This window comes from Mandrillus leucophaeus, unplaced genomic scaffold (assembly GCF_000951045.1).
Source record: "Mandrillus leucophaeus isolate KB7577 unplaced genomic scaffold, Mleu.le_1.0 Scaffold1105, whole genome shotgun sequence".
Classification (NCBI taxonomy): domain Eukaryota; kingdom Metazoa; phylum Chordata; class Mammalia; order Primates; family Cercopithecidae; genus Mandrillus; species Mandrillus leucophaeus.
Genome location: NW_012099266.1, coordinates 191333 through 211548, shown reverse-complemented (window position 1 = coordinate 211548; position 20216 = coordinate 191333). Strand labels below are relative to the sequence as shown.

The 20216-nt window shown below is 39.2% G+C and overlaps 1 protein-coding gene across 5 annotated transcripts in view; it reads left to right on the top strand.

Moving 5' to 3' along the window:
- ST7 (suppression of tumorigenicity 7) overlaps window positions 1–20216 on the top strand; it is a 230989-nt gene that overhangs the window by 82055 nt on the left and 128718 nt on the right. For 4 of the 5 annotated variants that reach the window (XM_011992485.1, XM_011992491.1, XM_011992478.1 and 1 more), the window contains exon 2: window positions 13495–13577. In XM_011992485.1, coding sequence (XP_011847875.1) covers window positions 13495–13577 — 83 coding nt within the window. Of the gene's footprint in view, window positions 1–12409; window positions 12613–13494; window positions 13578–20216 lie in introns of all 5 variants that reach the window. The other variant, XM_011992498.1, reaches the window with a different exon arrangement.

Sequence of the window (20216 nt, the reverse complement as noted above, 5' to 3'; positions counted from 1 at the left end):
CCTCCCTACCTCCTCCCTACCCCTTCTTTTCTTTTCCTTTCTTTTTTCTTTTCTTTCTTGAGCAGGGGCAGGGAGGAATGGTTTCTTTCTTTCTTTCTTTCTTTTTAATTTTCTGCATTTTAAAAAATGTTTTGGGAAAATAACTTTGAAAAGCAAAAGCGATCTCCATCCATTTTGGGGATACAGGTTTGTTTGTTTCTATGGTAACGTGATGGTTGGCCTTCCAGTGGTAATACTCATTGTAATACACCTGGGCCAGAGGTAACTTCTGAATTCGTGGCACAGGATTTCTTGGTGTGAGGCTGACCGACTCATTCAAACCTAGGACTGTAGCTTCATTAACCTTGAGTTTTAACCAATTACTGATCCACCTCAAGAAACATTGTCTAGGTTCTAAAGATCTAGGCATTAGACAATTGCTAATTAAAAACATGAAATTTCTTTCTTTTTCCTTCTGCATTACAGATGAATAGATTATTCACCATGAGGAATGACCATTTTGGACACTATTTGAGATAATAAGAATAGATTTTTAAGAGGGGGAAATGCCATTTGCAGGGGCTAGGAGCATTTTTATTAGGGATGAATTTAGCTTAAGATTTGTGTGGTAATAAAAAGCACCTGGAATTTAGATGCATCTTTTAATAGATTAAAAAAAAAAAACTGTCTTGCCAATTTTTGAAAGTATCAGTGCTCCAGTTTCCATTGACTGTTACCTGTAGACATTATTTAAAGCTAGGTGCATTTGTGATTAACCGGAGTTCACAGCCCAGGACCTAAGGAGATAATTGTAGGTGCTTTCTGGAATAATAACTGGTCCTTAGGTACAAATGCGAAGCCAAATGTAGTTACTAGAATTGAAAATAATAAAGCCAAGGGCTTATTTTGGACAACCACGCAGTTGGGAGCAGCTGAATACTAAAATAGCGGCCTGTGTGGTGGTTTCCCCTGTGGCTTCTTATCTCTGTGGGTTACACACCCTCACCCAGAGGATGGCAGCCTTCTTAATGCAGCTTGCAGCAGGCCTTCTTCTGTGGGGCAGCTTTTCCTCAAAAGAGAAGTACATTAGTCATTGAACTGTTAGAGAATATAATGAAAAGAAAAACCCAACTTAGGATCAGATTTGATTTTTACTACCCCATGGCCTGTAGCTGTTTCTCTGACCCAAAATATTATCTTCCTTTGAGGCAAACTATTTAGTATTCAGTTAGTAGAGGGTTTCAAAACAAAGCAAATAAATTAATAGAAAGTGTAAAAATCAGAATAAATAGATTAGAAAATAGCTTTATTTTTGTTTTGTCATGTAATCTCGGCTGATAAAACAGGAATATACATATGTGTAGTTGTCAGGTTCAAAATCATGCCAGTTAAAGTTCTCTGTGTTTTAATTTTTCTTAAAGGCATATATAAAGAAGAATCTCAGAGAAAGGAGACACATTCATAATGACTAACCATACATATATCTTTAAAAGTTTGTTGTAAGAATGAACCAGTATTATACTTCATAGAAGGGCTGATTGTTCTTGCAGGAGAAAAAAGGTTTGAGTTTTATTCATAATTTACTTACTAACTCATTCAATGCCATTTGTATCTTTAACTTAAGTCACACTTAATGATAAATGCTCTTCTCTTTACTGCCAGACTGCCTGTAGAAATAGCTGAGCTGGCTGCCTTAATTTCGTTACTATTCACTGTCTTTAATCACTTGAAATTTGACTTTGGCCCCACTTCACCAACATGCCCAGACTCTCACCCTTTGTGTCACATTGGGAAAGCCACATCCTGTTGAATTTAACTGTGCAACATCTGATATGCCCAACTCCCCTCTCCAGTGGTATTATAGGCGCTCCCCTCTGAAATAATTCCTGAAGCTGTACATTTTACACACTCTACCCCATTGCTACCAGATGCATCCATCTTTGTCACATCTCTGGTTATGAATGGTGAGGATCTTCTCTCTGCCTGCTATATAAAGTCCACTTTTCTTGGCTTTACGTTTGAGCCAACATTCTCTCCTACTGCTTCTCATCTGCCCTGTTTTCCAACCCAGTTCCTTCATGTATGCTGTGATATCTACCTACAGTCCATACTTTCTCCTTTCCTTTTTAATCTCACATTCAAAGCTTATCCTTCTTTCCAAGCCCAGAAGGAAGGACATCCCATTCATTAACCTTCTCTAACCCTCCTAGCTGGAAGTAATGTATCTGTACTTCTCTTCTGAGATGTTTCATATTCTGTGTTATTTGTGTAGCCATCTCATTTTCCCTTCTCAAGGGTAGGGTCATTCTCATTATCATGTTATTTTCTGTCCCCAGTGTCTAGTTCAGTGTATGATACCTTTTATAAGCTAAATATGTTTTAGATATTAATAAATGTAAAGCATATATGAAAGATGTTTTAGAATATAGATGGTTATTCCATTATACTTGTTAACATTCTTCTTACATTTCTTGGTTATTTCCATGCATTTTAGATTTAACAATTACCTGTTCAATCTGCTGATTATTGTGAGTATTTTGAACCCTTTTATTAGGTTCCAGCACATTAAGTAACGAATTGCTGTATTCAGCTTTATAGCATGTAATCTTCTGAAATCTTACTATTAAAGTTTCTGTAATATTTTTCAGTGTAACTTCCGGTTATAGGAAGAGTAAATGAGAAGCTAGTGAACAAATTCCCCTCAAGATAATGGAAAAATCCTAGCACATTTTGCATGACTGATGCTGTGAAGAGCCTTTTGGAGTACTCCAGTGTGAACACAAGAACAAATGGGATTGTCCTTTTATACCACTCACTCCAGCCACCCCATAAGAGCATGTATTATAGCTCCCTACAGTGACACTGCACCTTGTGAGAACTCAGCGATCCAATCATTTCAACTCCCCAGAGCACCAAGTGCTAAGTAAGAAAAAAAAGGCCAGTACGTATAGCACATACAGATGAGCATAAAATAATTACCAAGGGAAGGCCTTACCTTTGGCTCTGAAACACAGCTGTTATTTTACATAGTTCCAATGCACATCTTTTAGGGCTATACATAGCAGCCTTCTCAAGGAAACTTTCCTTTATGCACATTCTGTCACTGACTCCCTCCAGCCCACAGCTGAGTTAAGAGTACTAGCTCTATATTTTCAGCAACACCAGAATTATAATTGCCTGCCACTTTGTCTCTATGTCTGCTTCTCCCACAAAACCCAGAGCTCCTTGAGGATAAGAACTATGTATGTATCATGTATCTTTGTATCACCAGTGTTTTACATAGTGCCTGGCCACACATTGAATATGAATATCTATTGAATGACCAAAGCTGGCCATGTGCCTTTGAAATCACAACAGATTTTTGAGTAGCACATTAAGGTGAAAAAGCAGTTTGAAGCAGGTACACAACAACAAATAATAGTTCATATCTGATAGTGTGTCAGGTGACAAAAATAACATGAAGAAGACATTAAAACAAAACAAAACAAAACCCTGTCCGGGATTACTTACTTTTGGAGGGCAATAACCTAGAGTACTTCAATGGCTTTTTTTTTTTTTTTTGAGATGGAATCTTGCTCTGTTGCCCAGGCTTCAGTACAATGGCATGATCTTGGCTCACTGCAACCTCTGCCTCTTGGGTTCAAGTGATTCTCCTGCCTCAGCCTCCTGAGTAGCTGGGACTACAGGCACCCACCACCACGCCCAGCTAGTTTTTGTATTTTTAGTAGAGATGGGGTTTCACCATATTGGCCAGGCTGGTCCTGAACTCCTGACTTTGTGATCCGCCCACCTCGGCTTCCCAAAGTGCTGAGATTACAGGCATGAGCCACCGCACCCGGCCTCAACAGTTTTTTAAAAAACTTTCTTGCATGCTAATACAGTACTGTAGTTTACATTCATTTTGATGACTTAGAGTTACCAAGCAAAGATTAAAATATGTTCCAGCCATTCTTTTTAAGGGTGAAGTCAAGTATGTAATGCATTTTGGAAAGATTCTCTTGGGAAATTGCTTTAAAAGGTGTCTTTGGTTTAATAGGATAAAACCTTAACTATCCCACATGGCTAATTTCTGAGGGTTCTTCATAGCCATGGTCTTGCTGTATGAGGATAATATAAGTATATCTGGGACCATCTTGATTTATTAATGTATAGTAGTCATTGAGTCTCCCTAATATGGACTTCAGACTGTACAGGTAGTCTAGGGATAGAAACACACACACACACACACGCACATGCATGGCAAGGTCCCAGCCACCAAAGACTTACAGTTTTGTCAGATTTATATTTTCTTAAGAAGGTTATTATCAGAAGTCCTGGGAAATGCTTGTTATAACTTTCCTATCTAGAACTCTGCCCCTGATAGTCATTCAACATTTATCAAACATTGAGTATTCTGTGGACCAGGCTGTGTGCTGGGTGTTCTGTGTTGGCTGCTAGAGGATTGAGACATAGTGTGTGTGCTTGTAAGAGGTTCCCAGAGCCTGGAACACCCTGTCTTAGCTAAGTTTCTATTTCTCTTCAGCATAACTAGGGGGAAGGTTTGCTTTGTGTACAAATAGACATTTATTTTTTCTTCCCAGTATTAAGTAGTTTATGAGAAACAGACAAACTCATAAAATAGTCTTCAACCATAAATGAAAGCATATTTTAAATAATTAAAAATATAATAAGACTTATTTAGGTCTTTCCCCTGTTCTTGACCAGGGTGGAGATCTTCATTATCAAGGTTCCTCTAATTAAAAGGGAACAGATAGTCTGAGATCTTGCTCCACTTGTCCTTGAGGGTTATTAAGGTTTGTGTGTGACTGGGTGTTGGATGGTCCTTCATGATATCAGGGAAGGCTGACAGATGGCCTCCCTCCAGCAAGGGAGAAGGTGCCATGAAGACTGAACGCTGCATTGTTCCCACCAATACAGTTTGCTCCAGTATAGTTTCCCAGATCACAGCTGAGAAAAGAATGTGCTCAGCTCCACTCCTCAGCAGAGCCAGATGCCCAGTACTGCAGAAACAGTGTACCTGTAAAGTTGCCACAGCAACATCAAGAGTGGAGGGAAGAGTAGACAGAATGATTTATGAGGGTTTCTTGCTGTAGGAATGGGTCTAAAAATATACCTCCACGTCTTTTCCTCAAGAATAAATGACACAGGATTTATCAAGGGGATTGTGATGCATAAAAACTCGAGACCTTATCAGAGCCCAAGGAGACCAGTGCCAAGGACAAGGAGAGGGGCAGCGAAGCAACAAGTGAGGAAAAGAAGTGCTCGTGCTGTGCTTTTAATCCTTGATTGAACTGCTGCTCTGCCTTGATGTAAAACTGATTTTTAAAAGACATGCAAATATTGTATGTTTAAAATATGACTAGAAAAAAGCCACTTACTGGGTGAAATGAAGATATTTTATTTCCATATTAAGAAAAAACAGCTCCTCTCAGCATCTACTTTAGTATTAGCACATTTGCAAAGACAGTTACATGCCAGCATGTGAAATAGCATGTCATGGTAGCAGAGGGAGAAGTTGTATTTTATTTATGAACAATTGGGAAAGAAGCACTCCGGGCACATAGAGTTGGATTATCTTAGCACCCTTTCTCGGCATTCTGCAGTTAGCCAGCATTATCAGATGTCAATGTTGATTTTTATTTTCATGAGTTATTATGTTGGTGATGGTATCAGTTTTATATTGCTGCATAACAAATTTCCGTAAATACAGCAGCTTAATACACACTTCTTATCTCTCAATTTCTGTGTCAGGAGTCCAGGCATGGCTTAGATGGGTCTTTTGCTCTGGGCCTCACAAGGCTATAATCAAGGTGGTGACCAGGCTGCTGTCTCAATTGCAAGTTCAGTCAGGGGAGAATCTGCTTCCAGGTTCACCCAGGCTGTTGACAGTAATCATTGCTGTAGCACTGACGGCTTGAGTTTCTGACTGGCTGTTGTAGAGGCTGCCTGCGGTCCACCTGGTCACTTACTTCATTAAGCCAGTAAGGAGGATCTCTCTGTCTGCCACCAACATAGAATCTTATATATAGCTGTTTGTTAGAAGTAAGTCCCGTACTCCATGTCCCACCCACATTCCAGGGAAAGGGGTCACATAAAGTTATGAATAACTGGGGCTGCCTGTAGTTCCAGGTACTCGGGAGGCTGAGGCAGGAGAATGGCGTGAACCCGGGAGGCAGAGCTTGCAGTGAGCAGAGATCACACCACTGCACTCCACAGTGGGCGACAGAGCGAGACTCTGTCAAAAAAAAAAAAAAAAAAGTTATGAATACCAGCAGAACAGGGTTCGTTGGAGTCACTTTAGCGTTTGTCTGTCACAGGGTCATTCTGAGAAAAAGTTCTTTCATTTTAAAAGCTGTGCAATTTAGAAATCTGTTTGAAATTAGCAGGAGTGTAAACTAAGCCATTAGAGCTTCCATTTTTCATTCCCTTGTTCTTTGGTAAATGAGGAAGGGCAGAAGTAAAGTTGCAGCCTTACTTAATAGAAGCTGACAGGAAGGAAGAGAGAAGTTAGTAAGGTTGAAAGAACAATAAAATGAGAGAAGAGAATATTCTCTATTATCACATGGAAAAATAAAAATACAAATGATGTATTAAACTATTCCCATGTGTTCCCTACCTCACTTTGAAGGTCTGAGAAAACAGTCTGAGGTGAAGTCGCTGCTAGACTAACTTGTCTCGTAATGTACTTTCTATAGAAAAGCACATTTTCAGTAACTAACTCAGAAATGTTGCTTTGCATGAAATTGACAATTTCTTAATCCACCCTGATAGCCCAGTCTTAGGGCCTGGAAGGTACTGTGGCCTTAAATATTCATCCCTTATAATGAAAACATTACTAACCAGCATGCTTAGGTTATGGTTTAGGCTTTAACATGGCCTAGGTCATAGCCATAAGAAGACTTGAAGAAAAGGAATAAACAGGATCACAGGTGGTTCCCATATGGCCTGTGGCTCAATTGATTGTTCCCACGGTATCTGGTAAGGCAGTAATCAGAGATTTAGGAGCACATGTAAGACTTTAGGGACATTTCTTTGCCTTCTGAAATGACTGCTTTCAAAATCACCCTCAGGTTTAGTACTACCCCAAGCAACTGGAATCCAGATAAAAGTACCCTTCTATTAAATGATTTCTTCATTGTTTTGTAGGACATATATATTTCACATAAGGACTGATCACAATGTGGATGTTTTGCTTCCTGGGCTATACACTGTAGCACAGTGCTTGGCACATAGAAGATGCTCAGTTAATGCTAATATGACAGCTACTACTACCATTTACCCATTCAGCTCAGTCTCCCCTGCGCATTCTACAGCTATAGTAATATAAGATGCCAAATCAGGCCGGGTGCAGTGGCTCATGCCTGTAATCCCAGCACTTTGGGAGGCCGAGGCAGGTAGATCACGTGAGGTCAGGAGTTTGAGACTAGCCTGGTCAACATAGTGAAACCTGCATCTCTACTAAAACTTCAAAATTAGCTGGGTGTGGTGGCACATGCCTGTAATCCCAGCTACTTGGGAGGCTGATGCAGGGGAATCACTTGAACCCGGAAGGCGGAGGTTATGTTGAGCCAAGATTACACCACTGTACTCCAGCCTGGGCAGCAGAGTGAGACTCCATCTCAAAAAATAAAAAAAAAAAAAAACAAAGAAGAAAAACAGCCATCATAATACATATTATTTGATGAGGTCTGCTGTATTAGGCATTTTATCTGCAGTATTATATTTAGCTCTTGTGACAACTATGCAAGATAGGTATTACTTTTTAAATTTTATAGACAATGAAACAATCTCAAATGTGCATGAATACTTTTTGTAAAGAGATTTTCACCCACATTGATTTACCAAGAAAGTAAGTAAACCAAAGCCCCCTATTCTTTATCTTTTTAGTTGGGCTGCATTGTCCATCCCGGCACTGCATAAACTTGTTAGAGAGAAGTCCTCCAAAAATCATTTTGGTAATTTTGGAGAAGACCAAACAGCTGTCCTAATTTTTAGAAGTACTATTTGGATTCATGTTAATTTGTCTCATCATAATGGAAACTGAGACTAGACATTCACTACTAGTCAATCAGTATTCCATGTATTTGTATACAGGCACTTTAGATAGAATTTCATATATCTAATTCCCCACCACTGCCTCAACTGCTCTTCACTTTCCTTCCCTGGGCATTCACCCTCAGGCCCCAGAGCTGCAGTACTCTGCATGGAATGGCCTATGGCTCTACCCATCACTGTTCCCTAGTCTCTGCAGCCATCAGTAACTTTACCTGGTTAACTTTCTATTCAGCCTACAGGTCTCAGATGAGATGCTTTTTCTTGGCAGAAATTTTTCTTGATCTTCCTTTCCTTTTGGTGCCCTGTCCCTTATAATTTCCTCATGTGTCCTTTCCCATTTGCTTATCCGATTACTTGCTTCTCTCACCCATTGGATTGTGAGCCTCTTGTGGTCAGGGGCAGTGCTCTGTAAGCTGCTGTGTCCCCAGCATTTGGCCCAGGGTAGGCACTCAGCGACTATAGACTGATGTTAAGAGAAAATGCACATTTCATCTCAGCCTCAGAGCAGTTCTGGGAAACAGATAGGAAACCAAAGCTCTGCAAGAGCTCTCAGGGCCATCGTGACACAGTTGTTGGTCTCATGTTTGGCGACTGGGTCTCCTATTCCTGGTCTCTTTCCTAGGCATAATGCTTTTATATGAAGTCCCTTCTGTTGTTTTTTTGTTTGTTTTCTTTTTTCAGCCTAAATAACTTAGTTTCTCTAAACTTTTCTCCCAGGGACTCTTTTTTAACCCTTTGAATTATTGCTGATTGTTATCTTATAACTTTTATTTTTTTTTCCATTTTGCATGTCATATTTTAGCAAAGCATTAAAAGGAACATGGCACAAAGCACACCCATATTTTTGGATGCTGTGGACTTCATCATGCTGCTTATTCAGTTCTATCTAGTCAGTACCTCCAAGGCATTCATGCTGCCTTACCTCATTCATTCGAAGGCTTCCCTGTGCAAGGTGGAATATACGTAAGGAGGCAAACACACAGGGTTATACGCCTGCTATGCTTTACAGAGGCCTCTTCCAGGAGTGTAATACAGGGGTTGCTCATACTCTGAAGAAAATAGTGGCAGGCTGTTACTGTCATGAGAGCCAGAACGTGGCTGGCTCCTTACAGATGTGGCTTCATAGGGGCATGCCATGTGATTCCTGAATGAGCCTTCTGGTATTAATTCCCTGCTCACTGGGGTGATTCTTCACTTGCCATAGTTGAACCTGCTGTATTATCCCGTTACCTATGCTTTTCTGTGATCCATAGAGGTAATTTAATTTTCAGTGCATGTACCTACCCTGCCTACTTAGTTTCTTCTCAGTGCCACACTTAATTCCTTCACATTTACTGATTAATTAAATGAGAAGACTGTGCCAGGTGAAGGTGCAGCATCTTCAGAACTCTACGTGGTGCATTCCCTGAGGCCGCCCTTCAATAAGTGATGTAATATTCTTCGAGCAGTGTGACCTGTTAGAGGTGCCCAGTCAGGTCAGATGAAAAGCCCTCTGCATTAGTAAAGTATTATAGTTCATTTTCACAAAGCTAGATTAGTTGTTACATGTTGGTTTTTAATATTTGTTTTGCCTAGCCCCAGCAAATATGGAGGTGACCTTGATGTATCTATAGAATATCAGGAATATCTGGCTGGGCGCGGTAACTCACACTTGTAATCCCAACACTTTGGGAGGCCGAGGTGGGTGGATCACCTGAGGTCAGGAGTTTGAGACCAGCCTGGCCAACATGGTGAACCCCCGTTTCTACTAAAAATACAAAAATTAGCCAGGTTTGGTGGCTGGTGCTTGTAATCTCAGCTACTCGGGAGGCTGATGCAGGAGAATCACTTGAACCGGGGAGGTGGAGGTTGCAGTGAGCCAAGATCGTGCCACTCCACTCCAGCCTGGGCAACAGAGCAAGATTCTGCCTCAAAAAAAAAAAAAAAAAGAATATCGGGAATATCCATTTTGTGTCTCAAAGCACATACCTCACAGTTTTCTGGTCCAATTTTTAGGCACTTTATCAGGCCCTCATATGTTTTCAAAAATAATTGCTAATGACTTTGATGAAACTAGGCAAGATATTTCTTGGTTTCAGTGCAGTTCGGGGTTTGCAGCCTTCCTAATGTAATAGAAGAATTTTTAACTAAATTCTCCCCCTTCTCAGGGTGGCTTCCTGCCTTTCCATTCTAGTGCTTCACACACAAATGACAAGCTCACAGGGGACTTATCTAGAAAAGGCAGAGATAAAAATAAGTGCAACGTTAAAAAAAATCTGTCTTATAGTATCATTTAGAGCTTCCTCTCCTTTTCTAATGAAAGGCTACTGTAGTTTCCTTTTGTCCTTTTTTTTGCTGAAGGCTTTTCAGTAATATTCCCATGTGTCCCCCATGGTGCTAAAAGCATGAGGTTGGGGGCAGGCTGACTGGCATTCAGGTCTTTGCCCAGCCTCCAGCCGCAAGACAAGGCGAATAATATTGATCTCATGGTGCTGAAATGAAAATTAACTTCTCTAATCTGTGGAAATGCTTCGTTATAATCCTTAAACACATAGATAAATACATAGGTTGAAATGGCAAGTACCAAGTGTCGATATTATGTCCAGAATTGCCACATGCCATGTCTGCATGATTTTAGCCAGGTGCTTAATAAGGTTGTAAATGAATAGGTTATTAAATGGGCATCTCCCACTGTCTGGGTGTTTGTTTCTGCTTCTCTATTTTCTGTTTGTGTCTCCATTTATTTTAATGCCTACCATTATGTCTCTCAACTCTGCCACCTTCCTATACATGGATATACCAGAGAAATAAACTTTAATTATTAATTATTATTGGTATATAATCGTAATTAAATAAAAACAAATGAATGGAATCTTTATCTTTATCTCCTTTAAGAAAACTCAAAAATTTTTTTCACTTACTGATTAAATCTTCAGTCGTTTGCCCCCAGTGGATCAGTGATTTTTCAGCAGAAAATCTTTCTTCTCCATTGCTTTATGCTTTTGTTGCTAGGCAGTTAACAGCAGGGCTACTAAAGCACTTCTAATTTAGGCAGATCTTTTCCTCTATTTTAGAAATGGATTTCAATGGCGTTCAGTTTGTTTGCAGAAACCTACTGAAAGGTATATATGGTACAGATATGAATGTTTATAATTACAGAATAACAAAGTGAATATTCTGCTGGCTTTTTCTTTTTTCTTTTTTTTTCTTGTGATGGAGTTTTGCTCTTGTTGCCCAGGCTGGAGTGCAATGGCGCAATCTTGGCTCACTGCAACCTCCGCCTCCCGGGTGCAAGCGATTCTCCTGCCTTAACCTACCAAGTTGCTGGGATTACAGCACCCACCATGCCTGGCTAATTTTTTGTATTTTTAGTAGAGACGGAGTTTTGCCATGTTGGCTAGGCTGGTCTCAAACTCCTGACCTCAAGTGATCCACACACCTCTGCCTCACAAAGTGTTGGGATTACAGGCATGAGCCACCATGCCCAGCCTCTGATGACTTTTAAAAAAATAACAGGGAATGTGGGGTCACTCATAGTGTGGAGGGAAATTTTGAGAATTTTAAGCACCTCTGAATCATATTGGCAGTTACAAGCTTTAGGGGTGTTTTGTGCACATTTGATATTTTTCCTTTTTAAAAATCTCCTTCCTTCCATGAACAAACTTTTGCATGGGAAATGACATATCACTTTATTTTGGTTTTTTTTTTTTGATGGCCAGGGAAAGCCTCCTCAACTCAACCGTACCTTCCTCCTCTTACCTCATAGCCCTCAGCTGATCACTACTTCTGTGCCGCCTTCTACCTTCCCGGAAGTTCCGGGTCCATTTAGTTCAAGTTGTAAATATTGACTGAACACATTGTGTTAGTCCAGTCTCTTGTGATTGCAAATGAGATACCACAGGTCAAACAGATTCATTTAAGAGTAGGTGCAGTGGGAGGCGAGCTTATTGAGAGGATGCTCAGGTAGCACGAAAGAATGCAACCAGTGTACCCCTCTACATCCATGTCTTTGTTGCTCAATCTCCTTCCCTCCCCAACCCTTGCATCTGCTTGGAAAGTCCCATGCTGTCTTCTTGGCATCTTGAGGCACGTCCTTTCCTCTGTTTAGATTGTCCTCCTTTCCCTCCTTCCGTCCACTTTGGTCTGGTTAGCTTTTAATTATTCTTCAGGATTCAGCTGAGATGTGTCCGTCTCCTGGACTTCTTCCCTGCTGCCCAGCCTGGGATGCATCCCTCTTATGTGTTTTCATAAAATCCTACGCCCAGGACCTATCTATGCACTTATGTAATAGTTGCTCATTTGCTTGTGCGTTTCAACTGCACTTGGTCTTCTAGAGGGTAGGAACTGTGTCTGATTCATTCTTTCATTTTTTACCCATTGTCTCATTCATAAACAGAGAAAAATATTTGTTGAATGAGTGAACGTGGGATCTCTGTTCATTTTGGTATATTACTTTGCTTTCTGGGCTGAACTCAGGACAGATGCCAAAGCTTTTCCCTCTAATGACATCAAAGCCCTACTTCTAAAACCAGACTGGATGTGATTCCCTTCTACAAACAGATTCAGTAAAGAAATGTGACTGTTCCCACAAAAAGCCCAGTAAGTATGTGGTGGTTTTGATAATAATAAAAGTTTTGTGTAGTATCTAGATATAAATAACAATGACTTAAAATATATGTATAAAATACTTATAAGCGAACCCTAATCGGTGAGCAACCAGGTTAACTGGATGGTGGATATGAACAGAGTGGTGGGAATTGGTCAAGAAGGTGCCTGGGCTTTCTTAATAAACTTGGTTTCACTAAAAAAAAGAAAAGAAAAGAAGGTGCCTGGCAGTGAACATTCATTTTTAGAGGTTTATTTTTCATTTGTTTTCATTGACTCCATTTATTTTGATGACCAGTTTAAAAGCCTTTAAGTAAGTTGAAAAAAACCTTTTACTCATCATACAGTGGCCGAAACCACAATTACTTTTGCACCAACAATTTGTCCTCCCTTATTAGGGGTAACCATAGTATTATAATCTTTAATAACTAATATATTAAATATAGCTATTTTCAATTTATTCTAAGGTTGAAATAGTGCTTGTTGATGCATCAGGGACTCTGATGTGCAGGTCCCACAAAATGTGTAAGAGCACCTTCTCTTTTTTGGCTAAGAGGTTTGTAATCAACTTTGATTAAACTCTTCCGTGGTTATGAATCCATGAAAACCATTCTCAACAATTGTTTTGGGAGTTAGAAATTACAACTACTCTATTTTCTCGTATGTAGCTTTTTTCTTTCAGGATATGTTACTTGACACCTAATATTCTGAGCCTGTGTAATGGTGAATCATTTTAATGGGATCTCACTATGGTTCTAAGAATTCTCATCATCAGAAATGAATGATTTTACCAGAAAGAAAAATGAAAGAGCTGTTTTTACTGACATACTCATACATTCCTTGTTCTTCTCCCTTTCTCTCTCTTTTCTTTTTCAGTGAGCATGTTTTTGAACACATTAACACCGAAGTTCTACGTGGCCCTAACAGGAACTTCCTCACTAATATCAGGGCTTATTTTGGTAAGTGGTGGAGTCTTTCTCATTTAAAACTTTGCTGATTAGTAATATGTATATTAGTGTATGTACAATAAAAAAACTGAAAGAATATACGCTAACAGGTTATAGTGATTATCTTGCTCATGTCTATATGTTGGGGAGTGGACTCATAGAAGCCTTTTACTACCCCATTATATTTCTGAAATATTTGAAAAAAATTTAAGCGATCGTATATTACTTTGTTGAAGGGGGAAAAAAACAAATGTAAATGAAATAGAAAATAAAGGAAGACATAATTCTCTGTCAGATTTTACTATCTAAGATATTGTAAAATAAATGTAACTCAGTTCAACTAAAAATCATCAAAATGGGGCCAGACGCAGTGGCTCACATCTGTGATCCCAGCACTTTGGGAGGCGAAGGCGGGCGGATCACTTGAGGTTAGGAGTTTGAGACCAGCCTGGCCAGCATGGTGAAACCCATCTCTACTAAAAATACAAAAAAATTAGCCAGGTGTAGTGGCGCATACCTGTAATCCCAGCTACCTGGAGACTGAGGCAGGAAAATGGGTTGAATCCGGGAGGCAGAGATTGCAGTAGCCGAGATCACGCCATTGCACTCCAGCCTAGGTGACAGAGCAAGACTCTGTCTCAAAAATAAATAAATAAATAAAACCATCAAAATAGAATATTGTGCAAAATCAAAATCAATAGAAATATAGCTTTTTTAAAAAAATGTATTGACATGGATTGTGACAATTCTAAGGTTTTTCCGCCCTTCATCTTTTCTTTCTAAATTTACATTTATTTATGCATTGCTTCCTTTAAAAAAATCCCAAACGTGCCAAAAAGCAATATGATTATCATTTGTATGGCTCTATTACCTTATCTTTGTAACAGTTGCAGATGTGCTAAATCGTAACACCTGAAGTAGTTAGTTTTAGTGGCCTCAAATGGGGACCATCTAAACTCAATGGTACTACTCTAATAGAATTAAATGACCTTTAAGGCAAAAGAGATTTTAGAAAAGCTTTTTTTCTCTGTACCCATATACTTGTGGTTAAATTATTATAGAAACAAGCATAAGAAAAATTTTACAGAGTTGATGTTAAAAAAAATGGATGACAGAAGAAAAACAGAAAAGCTTTAGAGAAGGGCGCAAACATGTGGAGCAAAGAGCATCAATGGACCTAGAATAATGGTGGATGTCAGAAGCTTGAGCTTGTAAGGAGCCACAGTAAAAAGGTGGGAGAAATGTATGCAGGAACAGAAACCTGCAAACAGAGGAGAGGGATGATGGCAGTGTGGGGAGGATCTTTTTGTGTGCAGAGGACATCCAGGTTCATCTTGCTTTGCTGTGTCATATGGATTGCTAAACTTGTGGCATGAGATGTTTAAAGTTGATGTTAAACGTCCTCCCACACATCTCCATTCCAAGTTGCAGGGTCCCACTCTTTTCCAGTTAATGCCCTCACTTTAACAGTAGACACCTGACGAGCCTGAGCGTGTACCTTTCATTGCACATCAGCCACTCACATGATAAGAGCTTGTGTCTGATTTTCCACAATTTCCAGCTGTTTCTCTACAGGAGCTAAGACTCTCACTAAGGGCACTCTTAGAAGATTCGAGGCTCAGTATGTGCTTCTGGAGCCAGGAGTTAGAATCCCTGAGTTCATTGTTTTCTTTCATGACCTTGTCCAGTGAACTTAGGAGCAACCAACCAACTTCATTATATTCCTTGCTTCTCCACATATGGTCAAAGGTATTATGTGTAGAGTTGCTAAACTCTTTGCCTCTCAAGAGTGGTGAATCAGGAGTATCAAATGCATTTGTTTTGCGTAACTCTCTAAACAGTTCATGCCAAGGATGGTCAGTGTTCTCCACAGTATTAGAAGTAGAGTCCTTAGCGTTTTTGGATCTAATTATATTGAGCAGCCAACTCCAGAAACCCCAAAACCAACTAAAGAAATCTATCCTTAAAATTCTGTTTCTCTAGAACTACTTCTGGTACGAAAAGTTTGTTTTGAATAAGAGGAAATCCAAATAGAAAGCCCAATGCTGGCTGCAAAGACCAACCCAAGTTGTGGGGAAGCATATTAAACTTCCTCTTTAAAATTGGTTGAAATAAGGTATATGTGATAATTTATACCATGTCACCTCTTAAATACTAATCAGTTCACCTGTATGTGTCTCTGAAGTTTTCCCTGTTCTTTAGAGACATGGGAAAAATAAAGACCCTGTAGAAAGTGGCTCCATAAAGCTATAAAGCTGGTCACTAATTTTTTCCATGTAAGGACTGTATTTTATTCTGAGATTGTGTCCTTCTTACTTTTTAACGTTACAATGTTCTTCTGAAATGATGGTGATAGTGTATGGTAGTGCTATTTTACTATTATTACTTTGCAAAGAAGAATACAGCAGCCCTACATTGGTCTTCACATTTGTCGGGGGGCGGGGCACGAACTCTTTGCTTCAGAGAACAACAACCTCAAAAATTTACTTCTACTTAACCTGTTGAGGAACAACATAAATTGTCCAAATGGGAAATAGTAAAAATATTTGAGTCTGACCTAGAGCAATGAATGGAGAAGAGAAAGGCTTTAGATAATCTCTTCAATCTAGGAGATTGAGGGCAGAGGAAAATAATCTGAGAGAGGATTTGGTGGAGGGAAGCCAGCAGAAACTGTTTTGCTAGAAAACCACAGAAAAAATTGTGGTAAGTGCTGAGGGTATGGGAATGAATCTCTCACTCCAAAGGTTTCTAACTTTATTAATTAAAAAAGATTTTCATTAGGAGGCAATATACTTACTATTTAGAGCTAAGTAAGAAACTATATTAATATATTGAGAATTACATGATATCTAGAGAGGACAAAGAGTAGACAGAAGATAATGAGAGAAAGTAATGAAAAGGGGAGATCAGTTTCAGTGAGACAGGTGATAGAAGAGAAAACTCTGAAAAAGGAAGAAGTCAAGTGAGCCCTGTTTGCAGACAACATGATTTTATATTTAGAAAAACCTAAAGCCTTCACCAAAAATGGTTAGAATTGATAAACGAATTCAATAACGTTGCAGGATACAAAATCAGCATACAAAAATCAGTAAGATATATGCTAACAGTGAACAATCTGAAAAAGAAATCAAGAAAGCAATCCCATTTACAATAGCTACAAAGAGCGTAAAATACCTAGGAATTAATTTAATAAAAAAAAGTGAAGGATGTATACAAGGAAAACTATTAAACCCTGATGGAAAAAAATTGAAGAGGACACACAAAAAATGGAAAGATATTTTTTGCTCATGGACTGGAAGAATTAATATCATCAAAACGACAATACTCTGCAAATAAATTTACACATTTAATGCAATCCCTATCAAAATACCAATCACATTCTTTACAGAAATAGAAAAAAAAAATCTAAAATTTTTGTGGAACCACAGAAGACCCTGAATAACCAGAGCAATCCTGAGCAAAAAGAACACAACTGGAGGCATCACACTACCTGACTTCAAAATATTTTACAAAGTTATAGTAACCAAATCAGCATGGTACTGGCATAAAAACAGACATGTAGCAATGGAACAGAATAGAGAGCCCAGACATAAATCCACACATTTACAGTCGACTCATTTTCGACAAAGGCACTGAGAACATATGTTGGCGAATGGACAGTCTCTTCAGTAAATGTGCTGGAAAAACTGAATAACCATATGTTTAAGAACGAAGCTGGACCTCTGTCTCTCACCATATGCAAAATCAAATAAAAATGAATTAAATACTTAAATCTAAGACCTGAAACCATGACACCTGTGAAAGAAAACATTGGGGAAATGCTCCAGGACGTTAGTCTGGGTAAAGATTTTTTGGGTAAGACCTCAAAGCACAGGCAGCCAGAGCAGAAATAGACAAATGGGATTATATCAAGCTAAAAAGCTCCTGCACAGCAAAGGAAACAATAAACTGAAGAGATAACTCATAGAATGGGAGAAAATATTTGCAAGCTATTCATCTGACAAGAGATTAATAACCAAAATATATAAGGAGCTCAAATAACTCAATAGCAAATCCCCAAATAATCTAATTGTAAAATGGGCGAAGATCTGAATAAACATTTCTCAAAAGAAGACATGCAAATGGGCAACAGGTATATGAAAAAATGCTCAGTATCGCTAATCCTCAGAGAAATGCAGACCAAAACCACAATGAGCTGTCATCTCAATACAGTTAGAATGGCTTCTAGTGATTCTCTTGCCTCAGCCTCCAGAGTAGCTGGGACTACAGGCATGTGCCACCATGCCCAGCAAATTTTTGTAAGAAGACAGGGTATGGTAGGTGCAGTGGCTCACACTTGCAATCCCAGCACTTTGGGAGGCAGAGGCAGGAGGATCACTTGAAGCCAGGAGTTCAAGACCAGCCTGGCTAACATGGTGAAACCCTGTCTCTACTAAAAATACAAAATTAGCTGGGTGTGGTGGCACACGCCTGTAGTCCCAGCTGCTCAGGAGACTGAGGCAGCAGAATCACTTAAACCCAGGGGACAGAGGTTGCAGTGAGATGAGATGGTTCTACTGCACTCTAGCCTGGGCAACAGAGTGAGACTCCGTCTCAAAAAACAAAACAAAACAAAAACTGGATATAACAGAAGCTGGTGAGGATGTGGAGAAAGCGGTACTCTTGTACACTGTTGGTGGGATTGTAAATCAGTACAGCCACTATGGAAAACAGATGGATGTTTCTCAAAAAGCTAGAAGTTGAAATGGCATATGATCCAGCAATTCCACTACTTGGACATATATCCAGAAGAAAGGAAATCAGTATATTAAAGAGATACCTGCAGTCCCATGTTTATTGCAGCACTATTCTTAATAGCCAAAATTTAGAATCAATGTAAGTACCCATCAATTGATGAATGGGAAAAGAATATGTGGTATATATTGTAGAGATGAACAGAAAACTTCCCCTTCACCCTTGAAAGGTTGACAGAAAAATCAACTGACAAATGACAGATTAATAAGAGAAAAGGCGTAAGAAATTTATTATTAACGTGCACAGGAGAACTACAGAGTGATTGCCCAATATCTCAGTGGGGTTAAGAAGCTTATATATGATCTTGAGGTTACAGAAAGATTAGGGTCTTGGATCCTGGCAAAACAAGTTATGGTGGAGAAACAAGTTGTGGGAGGGGGAAAAGAGGAATTTTGTTGAGGGAAATACATGATTACTAGGGAGAATGATTGGATCAGGGAACAGAGATTAATTTGTAAATGATTCTCTTTGGAATTTGAGTATTCCACAATGGAATGTTTTTCAGTGATAAAAAAGAATGGAATTCTGTTATTTGCAGCAACATGGATGGAACCGGAGGTCCTTATGTTAAGTGAAATAAGCCAAGCACAGAAAGACATATATTGCATATTTTTACTCATATATAGGAGTTTGAAAAGTAGATCTCAATGATACAGAGTAGATTGTTGGTTACCAGAGGCTGGGAAGGTCATGCAGGCTACAGTGTACTGCACACTGCACATTTGATTGTAACCTTGACCTCCTGGGCTCAGGCAGTCCTTTGTCTCAGCCCCCCAAGTAGCTGGGACCACAGGTGCGTGCCATCATGTCTGGCTAATTTTTTATATTATTTGTAGAGATGGGGTCTCCCTATATTGCCTAGGCCAGTATTGAACTCCTGGGCTCAAGCAATACTCTTCCCTCGGCCTCACAAAGTTCTGGGATTACAGGTGTGAGCCACCATGCCTGATTGAGATTGATTAATAGGTACAAATATACCAGTTAAATAGAATAAATAAGACCTAATGTTTGACAGATTGCTAGGGTGACTATAGTTAACAATCTGTTGTATACTTCAAAATAGTCAGAAGAGAATAATTTGAATGTTACCAGCACAAAGAAAAGAAAGATAAATTTAAGGTAGTAGATATTCCAGCGACCCTGATTTGATCTTTACATATTACATGAAGGTGTCAAATTATCACATATACCCTGAAAATATGTACAGCTATTATATATCAATTTTAAAAAGCAGGGATTGTTGATGTGATGGGACTTTGGTCATTCATCCCTAAGCCATTCATTTTTCAGAAGAGAAAATCGAGACTAACAGAAGAAAGAAAAGGAAATGTTTTATCTAAGCTCATGTGGTTAGTCTATAGCAAAGCCAGGCCTAGAACCTAAGTCTTCATGTTCCTACCTTAATATTCTTTTTTTTTCTTTCAAAGCTTGTTTATTTTTATTTTTAAATTTTTATTTCACTAGGTTTTTGGGAAACAGGTGGTATTTGGTGAATAAGTTCTTTAGTGGTGATTTCTGAGATTTTGGTGCATCCATCCCCCGAGCAGTGTACACGGTACCCAATGTGTACACTGTGTGTTTTATCCCTCACTCCCTTCCCACTCTTTCCTCCTCTGAGTCTCCAAAGTTCATTGTATCATTCTTATGCCTTTGCGTCCTCATAGCTTAGCTCCCACTTACGAGTGGGAACATACTTTTGGTTTTCCATTCCTGAGTTACTTCACTTAGAATAATGATCTCCAATTCCATCCAGATTGCTACAAATACCATTATTTCATTCCTTTTTATGGTGGAGTAGTATTCCATTTTTTAACTTTTTTATTATAATCATTCTTACAGGAAGTAAAGTGATACCGC